At 43.0% G+C, this 21,338-nt stretch overlaps 1 protein-coding gene across 14 annotated transcripts in view; it reads right to left on the bottom strand.

Moving 5' to 3' along the window:
- Positions 1-21,338, bottom strand: part of macf1a (microtubule actin crosslinking factor 1a) — a 243,463-nt gene that overhangs the window by 65,959 nt on the left and 156,166 nt on the right. For 13 of the 14 annotated variants that reach the window (XM_044335220.1, XM_044335221.1, XM_044335226.1 and 10 more), the window contains 21 exons: positions 13,276-19,395; positions 12,921-13,076; positions 12,497-12,712; positions 11,545-11,712; positions 10,921-11,208; positions 9,883-10,032; positions 9,427-9,660; positions 9,087-9,266; positions 8,828-9,001; positions 8,453-8,620; positions 7,622-7,813; positions 7,338-7,511; positions 7,078-7,201; positions 6,682-6,881; positions 6,229-6,546; positions 5,742-5,908; positions 4,066-4,222; positions 3,786-3,897; positions 1,578-1,640; positions 867-1,105; positions 541-670 (listed from right to left, as the gene is read on the bottom strand). In XM_044335220.1, coding sequence (XP_044191155.1) covers positions 541-670; positions 867-1,105; positions 1,578-1,640; positions 3,786-3,897; positions 4,066-4,222; positions 5,742-5,908; positions 6,229-6,546; positions 6,682-6,881; positions 7,078-7,201; positions 7,338-7,511; positions 7,622-7,813; positions 8,453-8,620; positions 8,828-9,001; positions 9,087-9,266; positions 9,427-9,660; positions 9,883-10,032; positions 10,921-11,208; positions 11,545-11,712; positions 12,497-12,712; positions 12,921-13,076; positions 13,276-19,395 — 9,730 coding nt within the window. The remainder of the gene's footprint in view (positions 1-540; positions 671-866; positions 1,106-1,577; positions 1,641-3,785; positions 3,898-4,065; positions 4,223-5,741; positions 5,909-6,228; positions 6,547-6,681; positions 6,882-7,077; positions 7,202-7,337; positions 7,512-7,621; positions 7,814-8,452; positions 8,621-8,827; positions 9,002-9,086; positions 9,267-9,426; positions 9,661-9,882; positions 10,033-10,920; positions 11,209-11,544; positions 11,713-12,496; positions 12,713-12,920; positions 13,077-13,275; positions 19,396-21,338) is intronic. The other variant, XM_044335231.1, reaches the window with a different exon arrangement.

Here is a 21,338-nt window from a genome sequence, read left to right as displayed (position 1 = left end):
TTTTTCAACCAGATCTTTTGCAGCAACGTCTACCTCTACAGTCAGAATATTCACAGAAAAGCCCAACAGACGTAACAAACTCAGTATCCGTCCTCAGGGATCCACTTCTTTAAAATAGATGACTCTTTGTGCTGTGTTCCTTAGGCAATGTCCTTGCTCTGCATCTCCAACTTGTATTATGCATCTCCTGTATATGCTACCTCCACGTCATTGGCTCAGGCTCTGACACAATATACCTTCTTCATCATGGCTCTACCCACGCAGGTTTCTTTGATTGTCAACTCTGTGCTACAAGTACTGTAGAGTATTTCTATGAAACCTACTGTACCATTTACCTACAGTACAATATCTCCGGTGGTTTTTAGATCCTGGCCTTGAAAAAAAGCAATGTCTTTATTCACATTTTTTCCCACACATCATTCTACTCTACTTTTTCCCTTTGGGCATCTGTGTCAGGTAAGTCAGTTGACAGTGAAATGGCTGTCCCATCATCTTTGTCGGATATCCTCGTGTATTTTTTTCATCATCTGCGGTACATACCGATCTCCTGCAGCTGTTGTCTCCAGGTGTCTGCCTCGGGAGAGTCGGGGTTGTCAGCAATCAGCTTCTTCAGTGTGCTTTTCAGCTCGTCTACCTTCCCGGAGTGCTCAGCCAGCTCTGAGAGCAGGGCCTGGAGACGAGAGGAAATGAGAGAATATCAAGACTTCAAAATACTGTATCTATTCAATAAAAAAGCACACAATAAATGGAGTGTGTCAAAAACGAGGGTTGTGATGTCTGAATTTGGGACAGGCATCAGCAGATAATATAATGTATGTGATTATAGGGGTCACAGACTATAATAAATAGATGAACCCGGTTGTTACCTTGTTCTCCTGGGCCTGGGCTCGTACCGCCTCTGGTTTGGAGGGGGAGGCGGTCTGTCCCTGTTTCAGGCTGTGCTCCCTGTCAGTCAGCCAGCTCTTGAGCTCCTCTGTGCCCTGTCTGGCCTTCTGCCTCAGCTCCAGCGAGGCCTGCTGGCGGTCGAGACGGTCCTTCAACTCCCTGCCCAGCGTGTCATATCGACCGTTCACATCAGATACGGCTACTTGAAGCTCTGTAAGGTCTGAGGACACAAAGACAGAAAGGGAGAACATTGCTAAACATACAGCAGAATAGAGGACAAAGAAAGAATCTTATTACAGCCTGATCTAATATAAACTAGGAGAGCAGGCTTATAAGAACTACAGTTTTACAGTAAAGTAAAGAGTAGATTCAATTGGAGCATATCAGGGTAGCCTAGATAAGAGTCCTGTAGATCTGGATGTTGCAATGATTATATTATTGGAAACTGAACAGATTTTTACTGACGGATGTTCTGCATGGACAGAAGCTTGACAGAGACAGGACAGTAAAGGACACGAGGAAACATTAAAACAGCAAACAACGCCGTTATCTCTCAGAGTTACTGATACGAGGAAACAAAACAATAATATAGCTGGAGCACATCGAATAAATGATGTAGAAGTTTATCTTAGACACAAATCTTCAGGAGGCATAAGATAAGAAAGAGAGAGGGAGCTAGATGGGGAGCTCACCTTTACAGGTGTGAATGCCATTGACACTGCTGGGACCTGCTGAGCCATTGATTTGAGGAGCACCTGGGAGAAAGACATACACCCGACTGAGACAGCAGCACTACAACACACTCATGCAAGCATGGTCATACAGACATACAGGACCAGTGATGTACAAAAAAGCTCAGTGCCAGTGCCAGCGAAGAAGTGGCAGCTTCACACTTCAAACTCAAAGTACTGAACTCAGCAGGGACTTTGGACAAAAGCCGTGGAAACAGACAACAGCCGTGAGAAAGACATGGAGGATACCCATAGTCTTTACATAACAAAGACATTTAATGGGTGCATCAATAAGCAACATAAATAGGTGCATCACTTTGTTCAATATATACATTTTCAACTTACAGTATGCTTTCCAGCTAGTACGATATGTTTACTTTCTGATCTAATGGCACGTCTGAATTTTACTTTTAACATCCAATTAATATTTAATTCTGCCTTTCACAAGCAAGGTCCTATAGTGGTTAGATTTAACTAAGAAATTATGAATGTAAGCATTACCAAGCATGGACGTACAGAGGCAAGAAACTTCTATAATAGTGACTCCAATGTCATGAAGTTGGACAAAACAACAGGAGGCACGTTGATTCGTCTGTTTTGAGGTTGTAGTTTGTGTTATTTAACTGTAAGATCTTCCTCTTTTTTCGTCTTCAAATTCATACACTTTCCAAAGTTGCAAAGTTGCTTCTCAGTAGATTTTTCAGACCATATTTGACATCTGAGTACAAATAACCAGATGTTTACTTTATAAATAAAAAGTTGGCGTTGGTTTGGGCCAAAAATGTTGTGACTCTGGGTAAAGAGGACGCTGTGACAAGACGACGGTGCTTTTGCTCTCGCATATGACTATGACAATTGCCGCCTCCCCCATGTTGGAGATGTCGAACGATTTTACACAAAGTTTGCACCGTGCTTGCTTTTCCCATCTGGAATCCTGAACCAACCCATGTTTTATATTTGGGATTGTCAAGCCGGCCCTCGGACTACTTGCATTTACCTGTTGTGTCCGTTCAGTCCAAACTCCTACACAGGAAGTTGGATGACATTCAACTTTCCAAACATCTCTGCCCAAGAAGGAAGTAAATTAACTGGTGCGACCTATACTTGTATTATTTTCTCTTAACATATTAAATAAATAACGTTATTTTATTGTTCCTGTCATATTTTTCAGTCTCTTTTATAGACAAGAAACGAAAATGAGTTGAAAAAAGTTAAGTTAATTTCTATGGCGTCTGTGCAGCTTTGTTAATTCATTGTGTCCATGGAAATGACGATAAACGCAGCCATAAATGTATGGTTTACTTACGCAGAAAAGATAGTCTTTATTTTACTGATAACTACATCACTGCATGTTCAAACAAGCTCAATATTTGGTTATTTGTGATGCTATGTATACATGCAATTCAAAGAAATTGCCGACTCTTCTTTCAATCTAATTTGGTCGCAGATGTCCAGATTTGGTAATAAGTAATAAGTCAGTTGGGGCAGAGATGTTTTGCAGGCTGTGACGTAGAGGCAGCTCTGCGTAGGAGTGTGTGTTCAGTTGCACAGCGTACTTCTTGTCTTGCATTTGACGACATCGAGCTCGTTCTGGCCCTCGCTCTCTCACACAGTGGTCAAAATTTTGGCTGCGCTGGCTGCCTGCTCCGAACGCCATAAAAAACACTCCGCTTGTATAATCAATTTATTTTTAGAAATTCTGAATTTTATATTTTAGAAAACAGAACAGGGGCAATAGCCTGGAAACACAAATATTTTTCCACACTCTCTTTTTGTTCTATACTTATCCAGACCTGGAAATTACTAAAAATCAAATTCCATACTTTTCCATACTGCACAGGAACCCTGTTAGCTGTATCAGCAAATTACAATAAAAATTGATTATAAATGCAAATGTATTGCATTCTTTTTTTGCCCTTTACAGCCGTCTTTCCTGCTCTCCCCATGTTCATGATTTGTTTTTCATGTCTGCGTTTCTTTCCAGGTCACATAATTTTTATAAACCCCCTGTTGACTTTTTTTTCCTCCCACCATCATCTGTAAATCTCACCTTCATCACTTGCAGAAATGCTCTCATGTGGAAAATAAGTTATTTAAACAGAAGGAGTGTGGGAGATTTGTTTTGTTTGGCCTTGTTTCCATCCCTGCTCTTCCTCACACAGGTCTTACCAGTTTTAGTTTTTGGAGCGGTGATGTCGATGATGAGGGACTCCAACTCTGAGCCGGTCTTGTTCAGCTCCTGAACCCGGGAACCCTGTGACTCCCAGTCATTTAGCAAGTCCTGAAGGCATAATGCGTTTTACATTAAATTAGGTCACTGAATACAGACACTAGATTCAAGCATGTTCCCTAAATGTTTTCCTCTCGTTTATGTAAAAACGATGAATTCAAGGTTTACTGACGCCTCGCTTTTTGTTCATATTTTGTTGATAAATTATTTAACACACACCTTGAGCTGCTGGACTCTTCTCTGCAGGCCTTCGGTGTTCAGGCCGACCTCTTTGGAGGGCAGCTGGTCCTGCGCTGTCTGGAGCCACCTGAGGAGGGAGCCAGAGAGGCCGCGGAACTGGAGCAGCTGCTGCTCACAGGCCTGAATGGCAGCAAACCTGTGTGAGAAAAAAAAAAAACAGAAGGAATGGGAGGGAGAAGAGGAAAAGACAAAAGGATGGCACGGAGAACAGTGACAGGGGGTTAGAAGCAGTGACGTAGAGGATGAAGAGGAAGGGGAGGTTGCAAAAAAGAAGAAGATGAGGAAAAGGGGGAAAGAAAAGAGAAGGAGGAGAGAAAATTCATCTTAAAATCACACTTTTATGTTTTCAGTGCAAAGTGATGCATTTATATGATTTCTCTTAAGCTGTTTTCACATTGTACTCTCCCAACCCTGTACAAAGCACTATTAACAGGGAGCATTCAAGGTCCACACTGGCCCTGGGGCAGCATTAACACAGCGCTGACCTCCCTCTCTATGTATGTGATCTAGAAAAGTGCTGACTGCCCGTAGACAAAACAGCTCTGAGAAGTTGCCTGGCATGAAGCAGTATCATTATCATGCTGCTATTTTTTCCCCCCTGAGGATTCGAGGCTGGGAGTTATCTAAGGGGGGCCGTTTATAGGAGGGACAATGAGCCATGTCCACTCTGCTTATATTAGCACCCGGGCCTGCTCATCGTCTCACAGTGGCCACACAGATTCAAACACTTACACTTTACAGTACTGGCTAACCGACTGCTGTGACACGTCATGCAACACAGTAAATAATCCCCTACATCATGTACAGCATGTTCTACGACTGCTCTCACCCACAGTGTAACTGAAGTGACCACTGACACCCTTGTTTTAGATTACAGATTTGTGTTTTACTAATAAATAACACTGTACATCTCTTGGTATCTGACCAGGCATTAAAACATGCCCATTATTGGTTGTTTTTATGTAACTGGCTAACCAAACTCCAATAAATCTAAGCCAGACTGACGGTATTTATAAATTCCCAGCCCCCTGCTGACAGGCTTCAAGTGTGGCAGCTCACTGATGCGACGTCAGACAGGGTAGGCATAGCAACTGGTGCTCTATGATGGCTACAAATTTAGAAAACAAATTTTGGAAATGCCAGGAGCATAGTTCCGCCGAGCCAGTCACAGTGTTATAGAGAGAAGGCCTTCGCTATCTAATCAAAACTTAATTTTTTGCTAATTTTGACTCCATCTGTCTGTGAAGGTTAACTGGTGTCTAAAAAGAAGTGACAACTGTCATATTTCAACAACAAGTGGGACCAAACACAATAGAACTGAAGAGTTGTTAAATTCAGGTTTGTGTCTGGCGCCCCCTGGTGTATTTTATGGTGAACTGTGAATGAGATTAAAAACTGTTAAGGCTGTTAAAATATTTTTGTTTCAGAGAAAATTATTCCCATTACTCCTTTTTCTTATATAACACTCTCATGGCTATAAATATTTCCTACTAAAGCAACCATGTAAGAGCCTGGAAAATGAATTTGTATCTATGTTTTGCTATTAAACGTGACAAAAACTCCATTAACCTTGGAAGATAATATTGATTGTGGTTTCACATTTATGCCTGCATGATTCAAAAAGGCACTTTCTACTTATCTTTTAATATCTTTACCTTTTGTTGACATTGGCTTCCAGTTGGGTGAACTCATCAGACACCCCTTTGACATTATCCAGTAAGCTTTGTGTGTTGCTAAAAGCTTTGGACTGGCTGAGCTCATTGCCAAGGTTGCAGAAGGACTTCAACTGGCCAGCTTCCTGCTCCAGCTCGGACCGGACCTCCTGGAACGAGACACACAGGACAAAAGTGTTGGATTGACCTACAGCATCACCAATAATATCACTGATACTAACTGAATCAGTTGCCTTCTGCATCCATATATCAACACAGAACCACAAAATATTTGGAAAACATTATGATTTTTTGATAAATCATGTTTGTTTCTTAGAACTTCTGGTAGAAAACAAACAAGAAATAAACTATTTATCCAGACATCTGAATGTTCACTGCTCCTAGCAATTATTTATGAGATCTTAGAATATTGAATGCAGATGACTAAAACGAGACCGAACAGCAGACGACCTATTTCTATAAATCTGACCTCAATGGTCTGCTTGTAGTCCTCCACGCTGCGGTCTGGCTGGCCCACCGGGCTCAGAGCCTTCAGCTGGCTCTGGGTGAAGACCTGGAGGTCCGTCCCCAGCCGTTCGTAGCTCTCCAGCCTGGGCAACAGCCCTTTGAGCTCAGCTTCTCTCTCCGCTTGGCTGGCTTGCGCTGCAGCGTAGCGTTGAGTCAGTTCGTCTAGTGCGCCCTGGAGACCGGAGGCTGTGGAAGCGTCAGAGCTCTGAAGAAGTTTGGAAACAGAGTCCCGCGTTGCCTCCACACTGCCCTGCCTGGAGAGCAACTCTTGACGAAATTTCTGGAGAGGAAAAAAAGGAGAAGAGGCTTTGAATGCAGGCTTCAGCAATATTTCAATATGTGGACATGACAAAGATGTGCAATAACTCTTATTCACTGAGGAAACCCTTTATGCTACCTCTGAGCGCACTCCTACCTGGTTCTGGGTCAAAGCGTCTTGTACAGCCTGTGCAGTGGGTTCAACTGGTCCAGGTTTCAGAACCAGTTTGTCCAGCCAACTCAGCAGACCCTTCAAGCCTTCCTGGACGCTGACCGACTGGGCCACAGCTGTCTGCAGCTGCTCGGCCCGCTCGGAGACAGATGCAGAGAGGGAGCCAAACCTCTTCTCTAAACCATCTAAAAATAAGAACTCATCTCATTACATGGCATTTTTACATCTGTCCATTTACATTTATCAAATGCAGACAGCGTAATGTGAATGTTAAGTTCTGAGTTCACGTTTTGACACATCTAAATTCAAAAACATGTCCCCATGCAGGCACAGCAGACAGTGGTCAGGATTTAAGGGGACAGATTTAGCAGATTAAGTTACCTGCAGCACACAGGATGTCAACAGCTTTCAGGGAGGGAGATTCATCTGTGCTGACCAGATCTCTGCCTGCTCTCTTTACCTTCTCCAGCTGCACCGAACGCTCAGCCAGCTCATCCTGCAGCAGCTGAGAATACAGAACATACTCCGTCAAAATTAAATAAATCTGTAATTCAGTACTCAACATGATGAGGCGGTCTGTGCTCTTTTACTGCATTCCCCCCGTGTTCTGTTTATCTAAATATTTATCACGTGTATTTCACCTGTACTTGTCGTAGTGTGTTCTGCAGGTTCTGGGGGTCTGTCTCTCCACTGGGCTTGGCTATGCTTTGGTTTTGTTCCTGAGTGCTGAGCCAGGTGTGGAGGGAGACGACCTCATCCTGGTACTGCTGGTATCTCTCCAACAGGCCGGACAAACGGCTGCTCAACTCTGTTGACTGCACACGCAAATACAGAGTTTCAATGTAAGTACAATTCAGAGATATTGTAAAAGAATTTCATTAAACACAATTTACATCAGTTTCCAGAAAACATTCACAGCCCTTACCTTGGTGTGTAGGGTTGTGTATCTGTGGTTGGCGTCCTGTAGCCTGTCAGTCACCAGCTCCTTGGTGCTCTGCAGAGCTGGGTCTGAACCACCAACTTGCTCCAGAGCTCCTTGAACGGAGTCCAGAACCTTTTGACCGGAGATGGAGACAAACCGCAGGTCCGCCTTGTGGCAAATTACATCCTCAGCGAGCTGGGAATGCAGATATAGTTTACAGGTCAGTTTTGGGACAAATGCATATAGATGTGTATGTCTGACAAGAAAACACTACATTTTCATTACAACAAAGACTTTTCTTTATAAATGTGAATGGAAAGCATGATTACAACCAGCAGGTCACTAGTTCCCACAAATTACTGGGAAAAATGTGTGAGAGCCTATAAAAAAACTGCAAATGTGACATCAAGGGACCTTTAATGAGAAAACAAGTAAACAGCTTCAATGGAGTTTTTCAGTGGTTCCTAGATTAGAATGTGTGATTGTGTGAGTGTAAATCAGGGCATGTCAGGGCACTGGGATGGATGGAAATTGAGCATTGGATCTCAGTCTTCCATGGATAATTAGACATTTAAAAAGTTTTACAGTTTGTGTTTTTACTCTGGACACAGATACAGTGAGTGAGATTTTGTAGCTCGTACACTTTTATTCAAAGACACAGTGTAATTAATGTAACTGGAACCAGTAGGTTACTTATAGGTGACAGAGTTTATAAGTTAGTTATAGTCCAGTTTCACGAGGTGCTTCATGTGTAAAAAAATGTAATTTCTGATCCAACCAAAATAATGAACAGAGAAATCTCCATGATGTTGTTAACTTCTGCATTTTGTGTACCTTTCTGTGCTCCTCCAGCCTGCCCTTCAGTCCTTGTGCATCGGTTTCTCCTTCCCCTAGGGAACGGAGCTCCTGCTCACTTTGTTCCAGCCAGGCACCCAGATTTCCATGTTCCTGCAGGAACTTTGTCATCTCGTCCTTCAGCGCCTCAGACTTCCTCAGTCGGTCCTAAAACAGAGATCAGAGCAGCTGCAGTCAGCCAATTACAACAAAAATACTCATTCAAATGAACATCTGATATTCTCACCAGCAGCCCAGTTAAGTTATAATTACATACTGTAAATGCTGACATATGACAGTTTAGGTCAAACATCATCAGGGGCCCATGCTGTAGAGTTAACACACACACACTGTACATATTTATAGTGTGATTACCTGGCAGCTCTGCAGCCTGTCCTGGTGCTGGGCCTGCAGCTGGTCCAGGGCAGCGCGGAGACGCTGTTTCTCCTCAGGAGGAACAGTGGAGTCAGGTTGGTCCAGAAGAGAGCGAGTTGACTGGGTGATCTGGAGTAGCTTTGCCTGTTGAGACTGGAGTTGCTGAAGCTCCGCCTGGGATAGAGGTGAAAGGTTATAGGCCATAAGCTAGTATTTTTATGAGATGCACTACACATACATCAGAGGAACAGATTCTGACCTGCAGCATCTCTGTGTGTGACTTCACAGCTCCCTCTGGCTGCGAGAACGATACGTCGACAACATCTCGGCCTGCTCCAGATCCAACGCCTCTACTGGCTGGTTGGTTAAGGGTGGACAAGTCATTCAGCAGAGCGTCTATTTGGCTTTGTGTCTCCTGAAGTTCCTCAACTGCTTTTGCCTGAAGATAAAAGGAGGAAAAATTAATGCAAAAAGTAAAGTAAACAAATATTAAAATATATTTTGGTGGCATTAATATGGAAAGCCCTTGGATCACTTGAAGATTATATATAAAATCCAATATGTGCTGTATATCTAAAACCGCTCTCTCATCTTCTTACCCTTTGTGTGTTCTGCTGTACAGTAGTGTTGATGGCTGTGTCCAGCTCTGACAGCGATGTGTTTGTTGAATCTGTCAGGGCGCTGTACTGCTCCTTCATTCTTGTTAGCGCCACCTGGAGTTTCTCCTTTTCCTCTGGGCTCAGATTTTCTCCTCGCTCTGCCAGGAAATCCTCCACAGAGCGGATGGCCTCACTTATGCCCTCCTGTTTGGTCTGGAGATCCTTCTGTACTTCCTGGAGAGAAAAAAAGGTGAACAAATTAGAGAAGTGAGAACATATCAAACCATCCAATGAATCCAGTGAGTTAAAATTAGGTGAATATTAGATTAGATACAGAAAAATAGTGAGCTGAATGTAAAAATAGATTATTTTTTGTGTATTAAGGGTGTTTTTATTATTTAATTAATGTGGGCTTGTGAATCTAGATGTGGAGGGAGATTTGTTCATGTTTCATACCTTCAATTTCCTCTGCTTCTCTTGTAGGACATTCATATCACCTGACTCTGCTCCAGCTCTCTGATTGGCCAGCAAGCTGGCAGCTCCAGCCAACCACATGTTAAGGCCTTCTAGTTTCTGAGAACACTCTGCTTTCTGTTGTTGGACCACCTGAGATTAGAGGAGGAAAGAAAGAAGGAAAAAAAGAGCGAAGACCCGACCAGAAAGAAAATGTGAGCATAAAGTGATATCAACATTTCATTTTGGCATTTTTTACTCAAAGCACCAATTCTCAAACTTCTCAACGATAAAAGCACTTCATTTGCCCCTAAACAAAATACTCGTAGTGCACACTTTGCCAAGCTTTGAGCAGATTGTGTCCAGAGTTCACACTTACACACACACACAGGCAGACATACAAACACACATATAGTATCTTAACATCAACATGTTGGTCAAGCAACAACAAACAATACAAAGAGAAATCAGACAAAAATCTTTTTATTTGCTGTTTTTCCTCTTCCTCCCTGGTATTCAGGTGAGACAAGAGGAAAAACAGTTAAGAGCTGTAGCCAGCAAGACTTTGCTGCTATCAAATCTCTAGCCTTTACCGCCGTGACACAAGCGATTTTCCTTCAGTGGCAATCTGGAACAGCAAGGCAAACAGGTTAATAATACACATGTTATAGAGACATGCAGAGTAGCAAAACACGCTTGCATGAAAGCCTGTGTAGTAGGAGTGAGAATGGTGATACTGTCAATGTCAAGTGGCGAAGCTTTTGCAACAAGAGCAGCAGTGGGTTGATATCAAGGTATGATGATATGAAAAGTTCAAACTGTGGTGGAGGTTAGCTAGTTCACATCAGGCTTCTCTAGTCCTACTGTAAATGAGTTTGGTATGATTTTATAGCATGAGTGCTAATCAAAACATTACTGAGATGTTCTATAACAAAGCACAGATGTTGTTAACAGCATGACAAATGAGACTGTTGCATTTCAAATGTATTAGTAAGAAAATAGCATTAAAAACCAAACCGACTCAATCATATTTTTCCAAACCTCTCTCTCCCTTGCACTCTGCATTTCTCTGTCCTTCTCCTCTTCTTTCACCCTCTCTCTGCGCTGCCACTCCTCCTCCCTTTCTCTCTGGGCGGAGAGGGCATCAGCCCAGGCCTGGGCTTGGCCTGACGCTCGGTGGAAGGCCCTCTGCAGCTGCTGGAGCTGCCCCAGAAGCTGCCTGCTCTGCTCGGGGGCCAGGTCCTGAGCCCGCTCCGAGATGAACACCTGAATGTCAAAGGCCACGTTGTTGACCTCATTGGAGCGTGCCATCAGAGAAGACTGGAGCTCCTTAAAAGAAAAACAAAGGAAAGCGGCAAGTGAGTGCAGGAAAGTATCATTCCTTCATAGATGAAAGGGTATCACAAAGAGACGAACACTGGAGCCACAAATCAAGACAATATATCAACTCTTTGTCTCCAAAACAGGTGTGACAAGATGCATATTTTGACAGTGCATATATTAACCTCATGCAGAGCCACAATGTCACACAATCCTTGTTTAATTAGCACTAATAAATGGTGTTTAATGCATTCAAATTAGACTATGCATTTAGTATAACAAAATGTATATCAACAACATTTTATGCATTTTTTCAAAAAGGAGCAAGTAGAACATAAAACTTGCCTTGCAAAGATGCAGCTGCTGTGTGAGCTGATCATGGTTGTCATCTTTCTCTGCCATTTTTTCCATCCCTGCCATTCCTCCACTCATCTGAGCCTCTGTCTCCCTCAACCAAGAGAGAAGGCCCTCTACTTGTTCTCCCAACGACTTCTGTTCAGCCGTTACTGCCTCCTGAGAGAAAGATTGGCAAAATACTGCTGTTGAGTATCAGAACCTACGTCTTATTATTTCAAACATATACAAAGTATATATATATACAAGTACATATACAAGTTTCTGGGCCCAGGTAAGATAACTGATGTAACAATTCTCTGACAATGAGAGTAAAGGCCAGTTTAGACCAAAGATTCACAACGAGATGAAATCATTTTTAGAACATTGCAGGGAAAAGTTGCAGCTGTGTTAACTAGCCCGTCTCAGTTCGACTCCAGCTGGCTGGTGGCGTTGCCTGCAACTCAGCTTGTCAAGTCACCAGTGGTTGGTTTTAGAACATGAGGCACGTCACCTGTTTCAACAACCAATCAGCTCGTAGCAAAGTCAGCTGGTCGAAATGGCAGAATTTTGGACGGAGGAAAGAGAGGCTCACCTCATCAGTTTGTTTGAGGAACAGCCGTGTCTGTGCGACACAAGCCTTAAAATTTGCAGTCTGCAAATTTGAAATAAAGGTACAATCCGAATTCTCGGCCCTCTCGTGTTTTTATGTTTTCACTGTTTCATCAATGTTAGAACTGCGACTGTAGCAAGTATCTCACCATCACTATCCTATATTCATATTTTAAGATGCTACAAAGTATCCAGCTACAAAAAAAAGCCTGAAAAGCTTGTTGCTATGGAAACGATACACTGTCTCGTCTAGTCGTGTTGGTGTAAACTGGCAGACTTGTTTTGTTGTGAATCTTTGGTCTAAATTGGCCTTAAGAGTTCCTTTCTGGTTTAATCTAGATGTCATTTTTACCTTATATGAGTCTCTGTGGTCTCGTAGGCTTTGCAGAATGCCCTCAGAGTTTGCTCTGGCAGCTTCGTACCCTCGAGTCAAACTACGCCCGTCCTTTTCCAGGGCCAATAGGAGCTGCGGAGGAACATCTTTGGGCTGGGGCTTCAACAGCCGCTCAGCAGCCTCCACTTCCTTGTTGATCTCAGGCTCCAAGTCACGCAGTTCAAGGTCCAGAGTCTGAAAGACAGATTAGGAAAAGAAAACAAAAGTTTACTTGATATAGTTTGGTAATAGACTAATCCTTAAATCAGCTTTATTGTTTAACACTGGTGATCAAATGTATGACTGCTAAATAATGTGAGTGTTAAAAAAATACATTAAAGTGAGCTGTCATGACATTAATATAACATCATAGCCTATCAGGTAAATATGCATATTCTTTCACCTCAGTCTGTCTGATGATGTCATCCAAGGCAATGAGGCTGCGGCCAACAGACTGCTGCTGCTGCTGTTTGAGTCGGACCTCAATATGCCTGACCATGGAGACCAGAGCTACGATTCGCTGGTCATGTTCCAAGCATTCCTGACGGATTAATGATGACTATAGGAACAGAAAAAATAAAATATACAATTAAACATAACATACTTTTAAAACAATTCAAACATAATTTTAAATTATTTAAAAAAAAATAATTTTAAAAATGCGTATATCTGTGTATCCAAAGAGATTTGTTTCTTTTAAACAAATCTATATGAAAAATAAAAACTGAATCCTTGTCAAACTCTCTAATACTTCTTACCTTGCCAGTTGTAACTGTTGTTCCCTCTTTGTTTGACTCAGTTTCTCCAATCTCTCTGACGTCATCCTCCTCCTCTCTACGACTCTCAGTGGCTGTGACAGACTCAGGGACCCCAGCTGATTCAGACTCAGTTAAAGCATCTTCTGAGAGGACGGTTTCTGCAGGTTTGACATGTGGCTGTTGTTCTTTTAAAGATTTTGATTCGGGAACATTGGTACTTTCAACTTCAGGTGACTGGTGCCCCTTCTTCTTTTTACCTTTCTTAGTTGTTTTTTCTGGTTGGATGACCGTAGGTACGGACTGATCTGCAGGTTGGGTCTCATGGGAATAGTCAGTGGCATCTGTAGCTTTTCTGATTTCTGAATGGGACTCTTGGGGTTCTTTAAGAATTTCTTTCCCCATAGATGTAACTTTTGTCATCTGTGTCTGTTCCTCAATGTGAGAACTAGGTTCCTCTGAATGACTTAAATCAGATGAACGTTGTTGAGAAGCCTCAGCTCCATTAACGTTAATTGCAGAGGTCTGCATTTGGTTTTCCTTTTCACCAACTGAAGGTTTGATTGCTTCACTGGTTTCAATATGTTTGCTCGTCTGCTCAGCTGAGCTATCTAAATCTGGTTTTGCTTCTGTGCTGATTTTTGTCATCGCCTCAGAATCCACTTTTTCGTCAGTGAGTAACTTGTCAGTACCAGGCTGAGCTTTGTCTGCCACTTTTGGAATCTTAGACTTCTTTTTCTTACTTCTTTTACTTTGCTGGGTTTCTTTAGGCTGGACTGATGGAGCGGTCTCAACATCTTTTTGTACGTCTTCCAATAGTTTGGTCTCTATGCCCTCCTTGACAGAAAGTTTCTCCACAGTCATATGTTGTTTGACCTCTGTCACTTCCATTTTGTCTTCTTTGACACTCGTCTCTTCCTCACTCTCTTTTGGTGAACCATTGGGTCTCTTAACACTATCATCTTTGACATCATGACTCTCCACTTCATCGGCCTTAGCTGGCGGAGTTTGTACATTTTCATCTCTAACAGTTGTGCTGGGAATCTTCTTCTTCCCCACCTCCTTGCGCAATGCCTGCAGCTCCTCTGCAGCCTGCTTCTCACTCACTGCTTTTTCAAACACCTTTTTAAGAATGCTCTCTTTGGCTTTCAGTATCAAGGCTGCTTTCTCGTCATCTGGTAGAGAAGATTTCTGAGGCAATTCTTGCTCCTTCCTTTTCTCTACCTCCTGACTGCTCTCTGATTGCTCTGGTTGCTGAGAGACAGAATCCTCTTCCTCAACTTCCTCTCTCTGCTTCTCCCATTTCTTCTCCTCTCCCTTATCACCCTTTTCTGTATCCTTTGGTAACTCCAATTGTATTGCATCCTTCTCTGGCTTATGTTCCGTGAATTGAGGAGTGAGTGGAACTGCTTCGGGTTCTTGTTTTACCAAATCATTTTCAGCCTCAACAACAGAAGTTGCCTGATCATGAATCTGCGATGTTTTGTATTTGTCTTGTAATGCGAGCTCTGCCGTAAATGCATGAGTAGCCTCAGGCTGCCCTTCGATTTCTGCATCAACTTGCTCAATTTCAGATGGATGTTTTATCTCTGTAGGCTGTGTTTCACTCTCTGCCTCTTTACCCTTTCCCTTCTTTTTATTCTTCCTCTTTTTCTTGCTTTTGCCTTCTGTCTCCTTGGTTGAAGAAGTCAGTAACTGATCTGATGGATCAATGTCAGCACTAGCCTTGATCTCAATCTTTAAAGGTTTCTCTTTCTCTTCTCTTTTGCCCTCACCATCATCCATTTCTGATGCAACATCACTCTTTTTACATTCCTCTTCACTCAATTTTGACAGTTCTATGATGTGTTTATTTTCTCTGTCATCTCTATTCTCTGTTGTTACTAAACCTGTTAGGGGTTCATCGAATTCAACAACATGATGCACCAGTGATGTACTCTCACCACTGGATATACGCTCCTTTTTCTCAACCTCCACAGGTTCCCCATCTGACTTTACAATTTCTGGCCCTTCTCTGACGTCTTCCTTCTCATCTTTGTCAGTATCGTAGACATGTGCTTGAATTAATTCTCCAACAGAATCTCTTGAAATGCTCTCTTTTTGTTTATCATCAGTGTTACTCTCATCTATCTGCAGTCTCTCTTCAGGCTTCTGTTTAGGAAGATGCTCTGACTTTTTGATGTCTTTCTGTGGTTCTATCTCCTCTATGGTTTGCTGAATTCTTTTCTCAACATTACTAGCAAACTTACACAAGAGGTCTATGGATTGGTCTGACTCAATTACAGCCTTTTCTTCCACTGACACCGGCACTTCTACTTTGTCCTCTTCTGTAGTAGTGTCATAAAACAGTGACTGATCTGAAACTACTGAGGTCAAAGTTTCTCCATCACCCTGTGTAATTATCAAACCTTTCTCTAAAAGTGGAGATCTTGAAGCCACCTCAGTGTTTACATCTGACGAGTTTGCTGGACTGTCCGGCAATGTAACAGCAGGGCTGTATGTACCAAGTGATGAGGCAACAGGTGTAGAACTATCTTCATCACCCTCTATCTCTACAGAAGGCAATTTCTCCTGAATCTCTGAAGCCATGTCACTGGATATCAGTCCTTTTTCAACAGCATCACTGACACTAGAGACTCGTTGTCCAGTGGCAGGATCAACTAAGCCCCCTTTCACAATCTGGTTGGTGGCTATTACCCTGGCCATATCCTCTCCAACTAAACCTCTTTGAGAGGCTTCAGGTAGAGAGAGCCTTTCTCCAATGGTGATATCAATGATCCCTCCGCTGTCTGCCTGGCTCTGAAGCAACCTCAATGCTGGAACTGGGTCAACTTGTTGAGAAGCAACTGCCTCAGGAAGGGTCAAGCTGTCTCTTGTTTGCTCACTCTGAACACCTCTGAAAGGTTTGACCTCCAAGAAGCGTTTACCTGTTTCAATATCTATTTTACCCTGGCTTACAAGCTGTGAATAAGGCACAATGCGTACAGTTTGGGGGTCAAGCACTCCTTGTGTTACTGTAAGAGAAGCCATGGCTTCACTTGCAATGTTCTCAGCCAGAAGACCCTTAGAAACTGCCTCTGTCAATGTCAGTTTACATCCAGAGTCAGGGTCAGAAATGGCTCCTGTCGATGCCTGGAGAGTGACTGCCTCTGGGTGTGATGAAGGACTGACTTTTCCTTGGTAGACCCACTCCAGTTCTTCCAGCCCAGGAGCAACAGAGCGATCCACTAGTCCTCTATCTACAGCATCAGAAACTGACAGCCTCATTCCTGAAGCGTGATGTATTATACCACCTTCAGCCACCTGCCTTGCCAACACTTGATAAGCCTCTTCTGGGCTTATTATGCCCTTCTGAATTGCTTGCTCCAGAGGTACTGGAGACTTAGACTCTGGGTCAATAACACCTTCCATCTGTAGCTGTAAACTGGCTTTAGTTAGGGCTGCTGCTGAATCTGTATCCTTTCCTTTGTATGCTTTCTCTAGTGCCGCCAGTCCTTCTCTTTGATCCTTCTCTATCAATCCTAGGTTTGATGCTAGAGTGACGGAGACTTTCTTATCCCTACGTATATCAACGATGCCGCCAGATGCCACCTGGGCCTCTAGAAGTCGAGCAGCGGTGTTGGAGTCAATCAAACCTGCCTGAGCTGCCTCGGTCACCCCACAGATCTGCCTTTTTTCTACATCCACAACCCCCGCAAGGGTTTTATCCGACTTGAGAACACCCCACATCAGATCTTCATCTAGTAAACCCTCCTGCATTACATCCTCCATGCTAAGTGATTCACCGCTGCTGGCATCTAGGAAACCTCCAAACAGACCTGCCTGAGCCATTAATTTGACGGCAGTATGGCCAGGGAGGACACCCTGAGCTACTGCTTCATCAGGGAGCAGCTTTTCCCCATCTTCTGTCATCAGACCTCCCTGTTTGAGCTCTAGGACTAACCTCTCCAACTCAGCCTCCTCCCCCTCCTTCTCCACTCCTGATTCAAGGATATCAACCCGAGGTTTAGCATGCTCTGAGTCAGTCTCTGTTATAGGCACCTTTTGTTTGATCCTTTCTGATTCAGTCTGGGAATGCTTTATTTCTGTCTTATCTTCAGATTTTGTTGAACTAACATCGTCATTTGTTTTTGCTTCGACTGGAATGAGTTCTTTCAACATTTTAACATCTTCTTCTGATTTGAGTGGTGCTGTGACTGTTTTTGTGTCTACTGTTGTGGTTGTACTTCTAGTCTCCTGATGACCACTTTCCCTGGGCGTGGATTCAGTTGCAACCTGCTCATCTGAGTCTTTTGTTAATTCCTCTTTAAGATCTTTAGCTGAAGCCACTGAAGTTTCAAGACTGGATTTTTCTGTCTTTTTATCTTTTACTTTTGCATCTTTATCTAAACCATCTTTAGCTGGAGAGGCTAAACCACTCTCTACAATTACTGATGGTTTGTGCTGCAATTTGTTGTCACTTTCTCCATCGTACCTTCCTTCTACACCGCCTTTACCACTGATCTCAAAATCCTTGCTTGGTGTGACTACACTGGAACTTTCTTCTTCAACCTCAGTTTGTTTGTCACTAACCCCTTTATCTGTCAAACTAAATTCGCTAACCATTTGCAACTTCCCCTGCTTCTCTGTGGCCAAACTGCTTAGAGGCTCAACTTGAGATCCACATACAGAGTCTCCAGCAACCAGTTCAGCAGCTTTGAACAACTCCACCAGCTCAGGGTCTAGCAGCACCAACCGTTTTCCAGAATGGGCATCCACATAGCTGTGAGTCATGAGGTGAAACAGCAGTTTGTGTTTTGCTTGCTCTTCAGGATTCATTCCATCTGTTGGTGTAGCATCCCACACAATGCCTGTTGGAGATGATGAAGGCGATGGAGAGGATGGAGGTGGGGAAGAGCTGGCAGAACCCCAACTCAAACGGTTAAGAGATGGGGTACCTGATTGGTTCATGTTGGGGAGAACATCTGGGATGTGGATGCCTTTGAGAGAACTGACTACACTGGGCTCAACCTCTTCAGCACTCTGGTTCAGGGGTAGTACCTTGAGGGTTTCTGGGTCGTATAGAGCCCCAATGGCATGTCGCTGCCTTAGGATGTTACTTGCTAGCTCTCCAGAGATCATTCCTTGTTGAAGAGCCTCCACAATGGGCAGGATTTCTCCAGATTCAGGTAAGAGCATTCCCATGAAATTCCAGAGAGACTCGAGGACCAAGAGAGCCAAATGAGAAGAGAGAAGGTCCCTTCGAATACTCTCCTCCAAATCCAGGCGTTCTCCACTGGAAGGGTCTAGAATTCCCCCATTTTGCAGCTGGCGTGCCAACATGGCACAGGCTAAATCCTGGTCCATAAGTCCATGACGAACAGCCTCATCAATTGTCAGCCGGTGGCCAGACCGTGGGTCGGCAATACCACCGGCAAAAAGCTGTGCTTCAAGAAGTCGTACAGTTACTTTGCGATCAATCAGCCCTTCCTGGACTGCACGGAAGATGCCAACTTTTCTACCAGAGCGGAGGCAGACAGTTCCTCCAGGTTGCTGTTTGACAGGAAGGAGAAGAAGACCCGAGTCATCGTCAAGGACACAGCACTGTTGTAGCTCATGTAGGTTTAATTTTTCAGCTGTGTTTGGATTGATGAGCTCTTTATGTTGCAGCCTTGACTGCAGTTTGGTGAGGGTTCTGGGAGGCAACAGTCTCATGTCTTTTGCTTGCTCCAAACTCATGATTTTTCCTGTGGAGTCTCTCAGCCCTCCTGTGTGCATTTCGAGTTCTAGAATACGAAGTCCCACTTCCTCTCTGATGAGCCCAAACTCCATGGCAGTAGCTACTGGCAACACATTTTGCTGTTGGTCATCTGTAGACTTAGTATTTTCCACCAATAGCATAGCACTCTCTAGCTCAGAGAGATACTGCTTGGTGTGGGTGTCAATTAGGCCTTGAACCAGACCTTGTTCCAGTGAAAGACTGAGAGGGGCACCAGGCTGGAGGAGCCCACCCATGATAATGAGCTGGGCCTCCAGTAGAGTATGGCAGGTGTCCTGGTCAATAAGACCCCGTTGGGCTGCTTGGAACACTGAGAACCTTTCCACTGTTCCCAGGTCGATTACTCCAGCAATGGCAGTATGCATCTACGAAAAGAAAGAAAAAACAAATTCCAGTTGAAATTTATTCTGGTAACAATATAGGTCAATGTGGTAAGGAACTTTGAGCCATCATGTTATGTTATTATATTATCGTATTATATTATACTATTATAGCGTATTATCAGGAGAGTAAGATTATAGAATCAGAAAAAGAAAACCCAACAACCAGTGGCAACAAAATCCTACTAAATTATATAATTATTCTTTAAAATTTAGTACATATTAAGAATTTGATTGTAACTTTCCCATATTCAGATGTCTCTTATATTAGAAAGCGCATTAATACTTACCGCTGCTATTATAAAACAAGCACTAAGCATGCAAAGCCTCCAGTAACAAAAATGCTGAAAAAAGCTCTAAATAAAAGAAAGCAAAGACACATAAAAGAACACAGAAGTATTCAGAAGAAGAGGAGAATAAAATATCTATCAGTGATAGGTCAGAAAAAAACTTACAGGCAACGGTAAGAGAGAAAGCGAGCACTACTTACCGTACGGGCTTGTCCCGTGGCGCACACACACTAATGGGCCAGCTTATGGCTCGGCAGAGCGAGGCGCAACAGGTGAGAAGCTGGTTGTTAGCATTCTGCATGCCACTCTTCATTCTGACTCCTAATACTGCACTGACACTAAATCCTCTTGCTAACCTTCCTATGTACTGTAGGCTCAGGAAATTAAACTATGACTTTCTGGGTCTGACCCTTTAAACGGAGACTGACAAGGGGTGGGATGATTATTTTCTTGCAATACACCATGTATCACATAAGACTGTAATCACTCATTATCGTTAGCAAGGCATTGTGACCGTATTGTATTGTGAGATACTTTATGATTCCCACTTAAAGTAACTGAACAGTAAACTAATCTAACTCATTAACGCACAGAGCAGCTCCAGATTAAGGGTGTCTATAAATGTCCTGCTTTGTTTTCCCATCTCTCATTCTGATCCTTGGCTCAGAGCTTGGATGTCCACAATTCTCCTTTGGCAGCTGTTAGTGATTTTCAAGCAAAACGCTGGTTTAAAGTTTCACACATTAATATTATGCATTAGAACAAACACATAAAATCTCATTCACACACACACTCTTGTGATCTGGACACAACATGCTCAAATGGTGAAGTGGGGTTTTTTTTTTTTGCATAGCTGGCCTCTGGTGCACTTACACTCTAAACGAAAGTGACTTTTAAAAATCTTTTTTTTTTTTTTTAAATCTCTACGCTTAAGTGAGTTTTAATCAGTCCCCTGAAAAACCATACAACATTCACTTAGGAATCAAGTAGGAGCTGCAGTTGTTAAAACACACAAATTATCATCAAGGATTGCTTGAAACCTGAAATTCTCAAACACATTCATATCATAGTGTGTATACCAGGACAGAAACAATCGTATGACAAAGTGAGAGCTGACTGTGAATGTGTGATTGTATGCGACGTAAAGTACATGTATATATGAGGTAAACATTATGAAACATTGAAAAATACTAAAATGAAATGTGTTGACTTTATGCAGTGGTATTATTTTGCCACTACATAAAGAAAAGTAACATGATACCATTTTGTAGCTACAGAGATGACAGTCAGACGCGATGGTGCATCTCATTTAAAAATGGTTGTGCTTCTAACAATGCGTCTATGAAAAGCAGAGCTCTACAGCTTTGACCTAACTGCTAGCATGACTTGGGCAGCACTGCTCTAGTGCGGCACCACTAAGGCCATGTATTAACCATGTCAGCAGTTCAGCAGATGTATTTTTTGATGATGATGATAATGACAATGACAAAAACTAGGGTGGGGAGAGTTAATGACATGACTGCAGGCTTTTAGGAGAACAATGTGACAGTGGAACACTCCATGCTAAGGCCCAATTCAGACGCTGTCATCCAGTGACTTCATCTAAAAAAAAAAAAAGTGTGCTGCAGGAGTGTTTCA

This window comes from Thunnus albacares, chromosome 19 (assembly GCF_914725855.1).
Source record: "Thunnus albacares chromosome 19, fThuAlb1.1, whole genome shotgun sequence".
NCBI classification, from domain to species: Eukaryota; Metazoa; Chordata; class Actinopteri; order Scombriformes; family Scombridae; genus Thunnus; species Thunnus albacares.
Note: the sequence above shows the minus strand (reverse complement) of the source record. Positions and strands in the feature narration are given on the sequence as shown.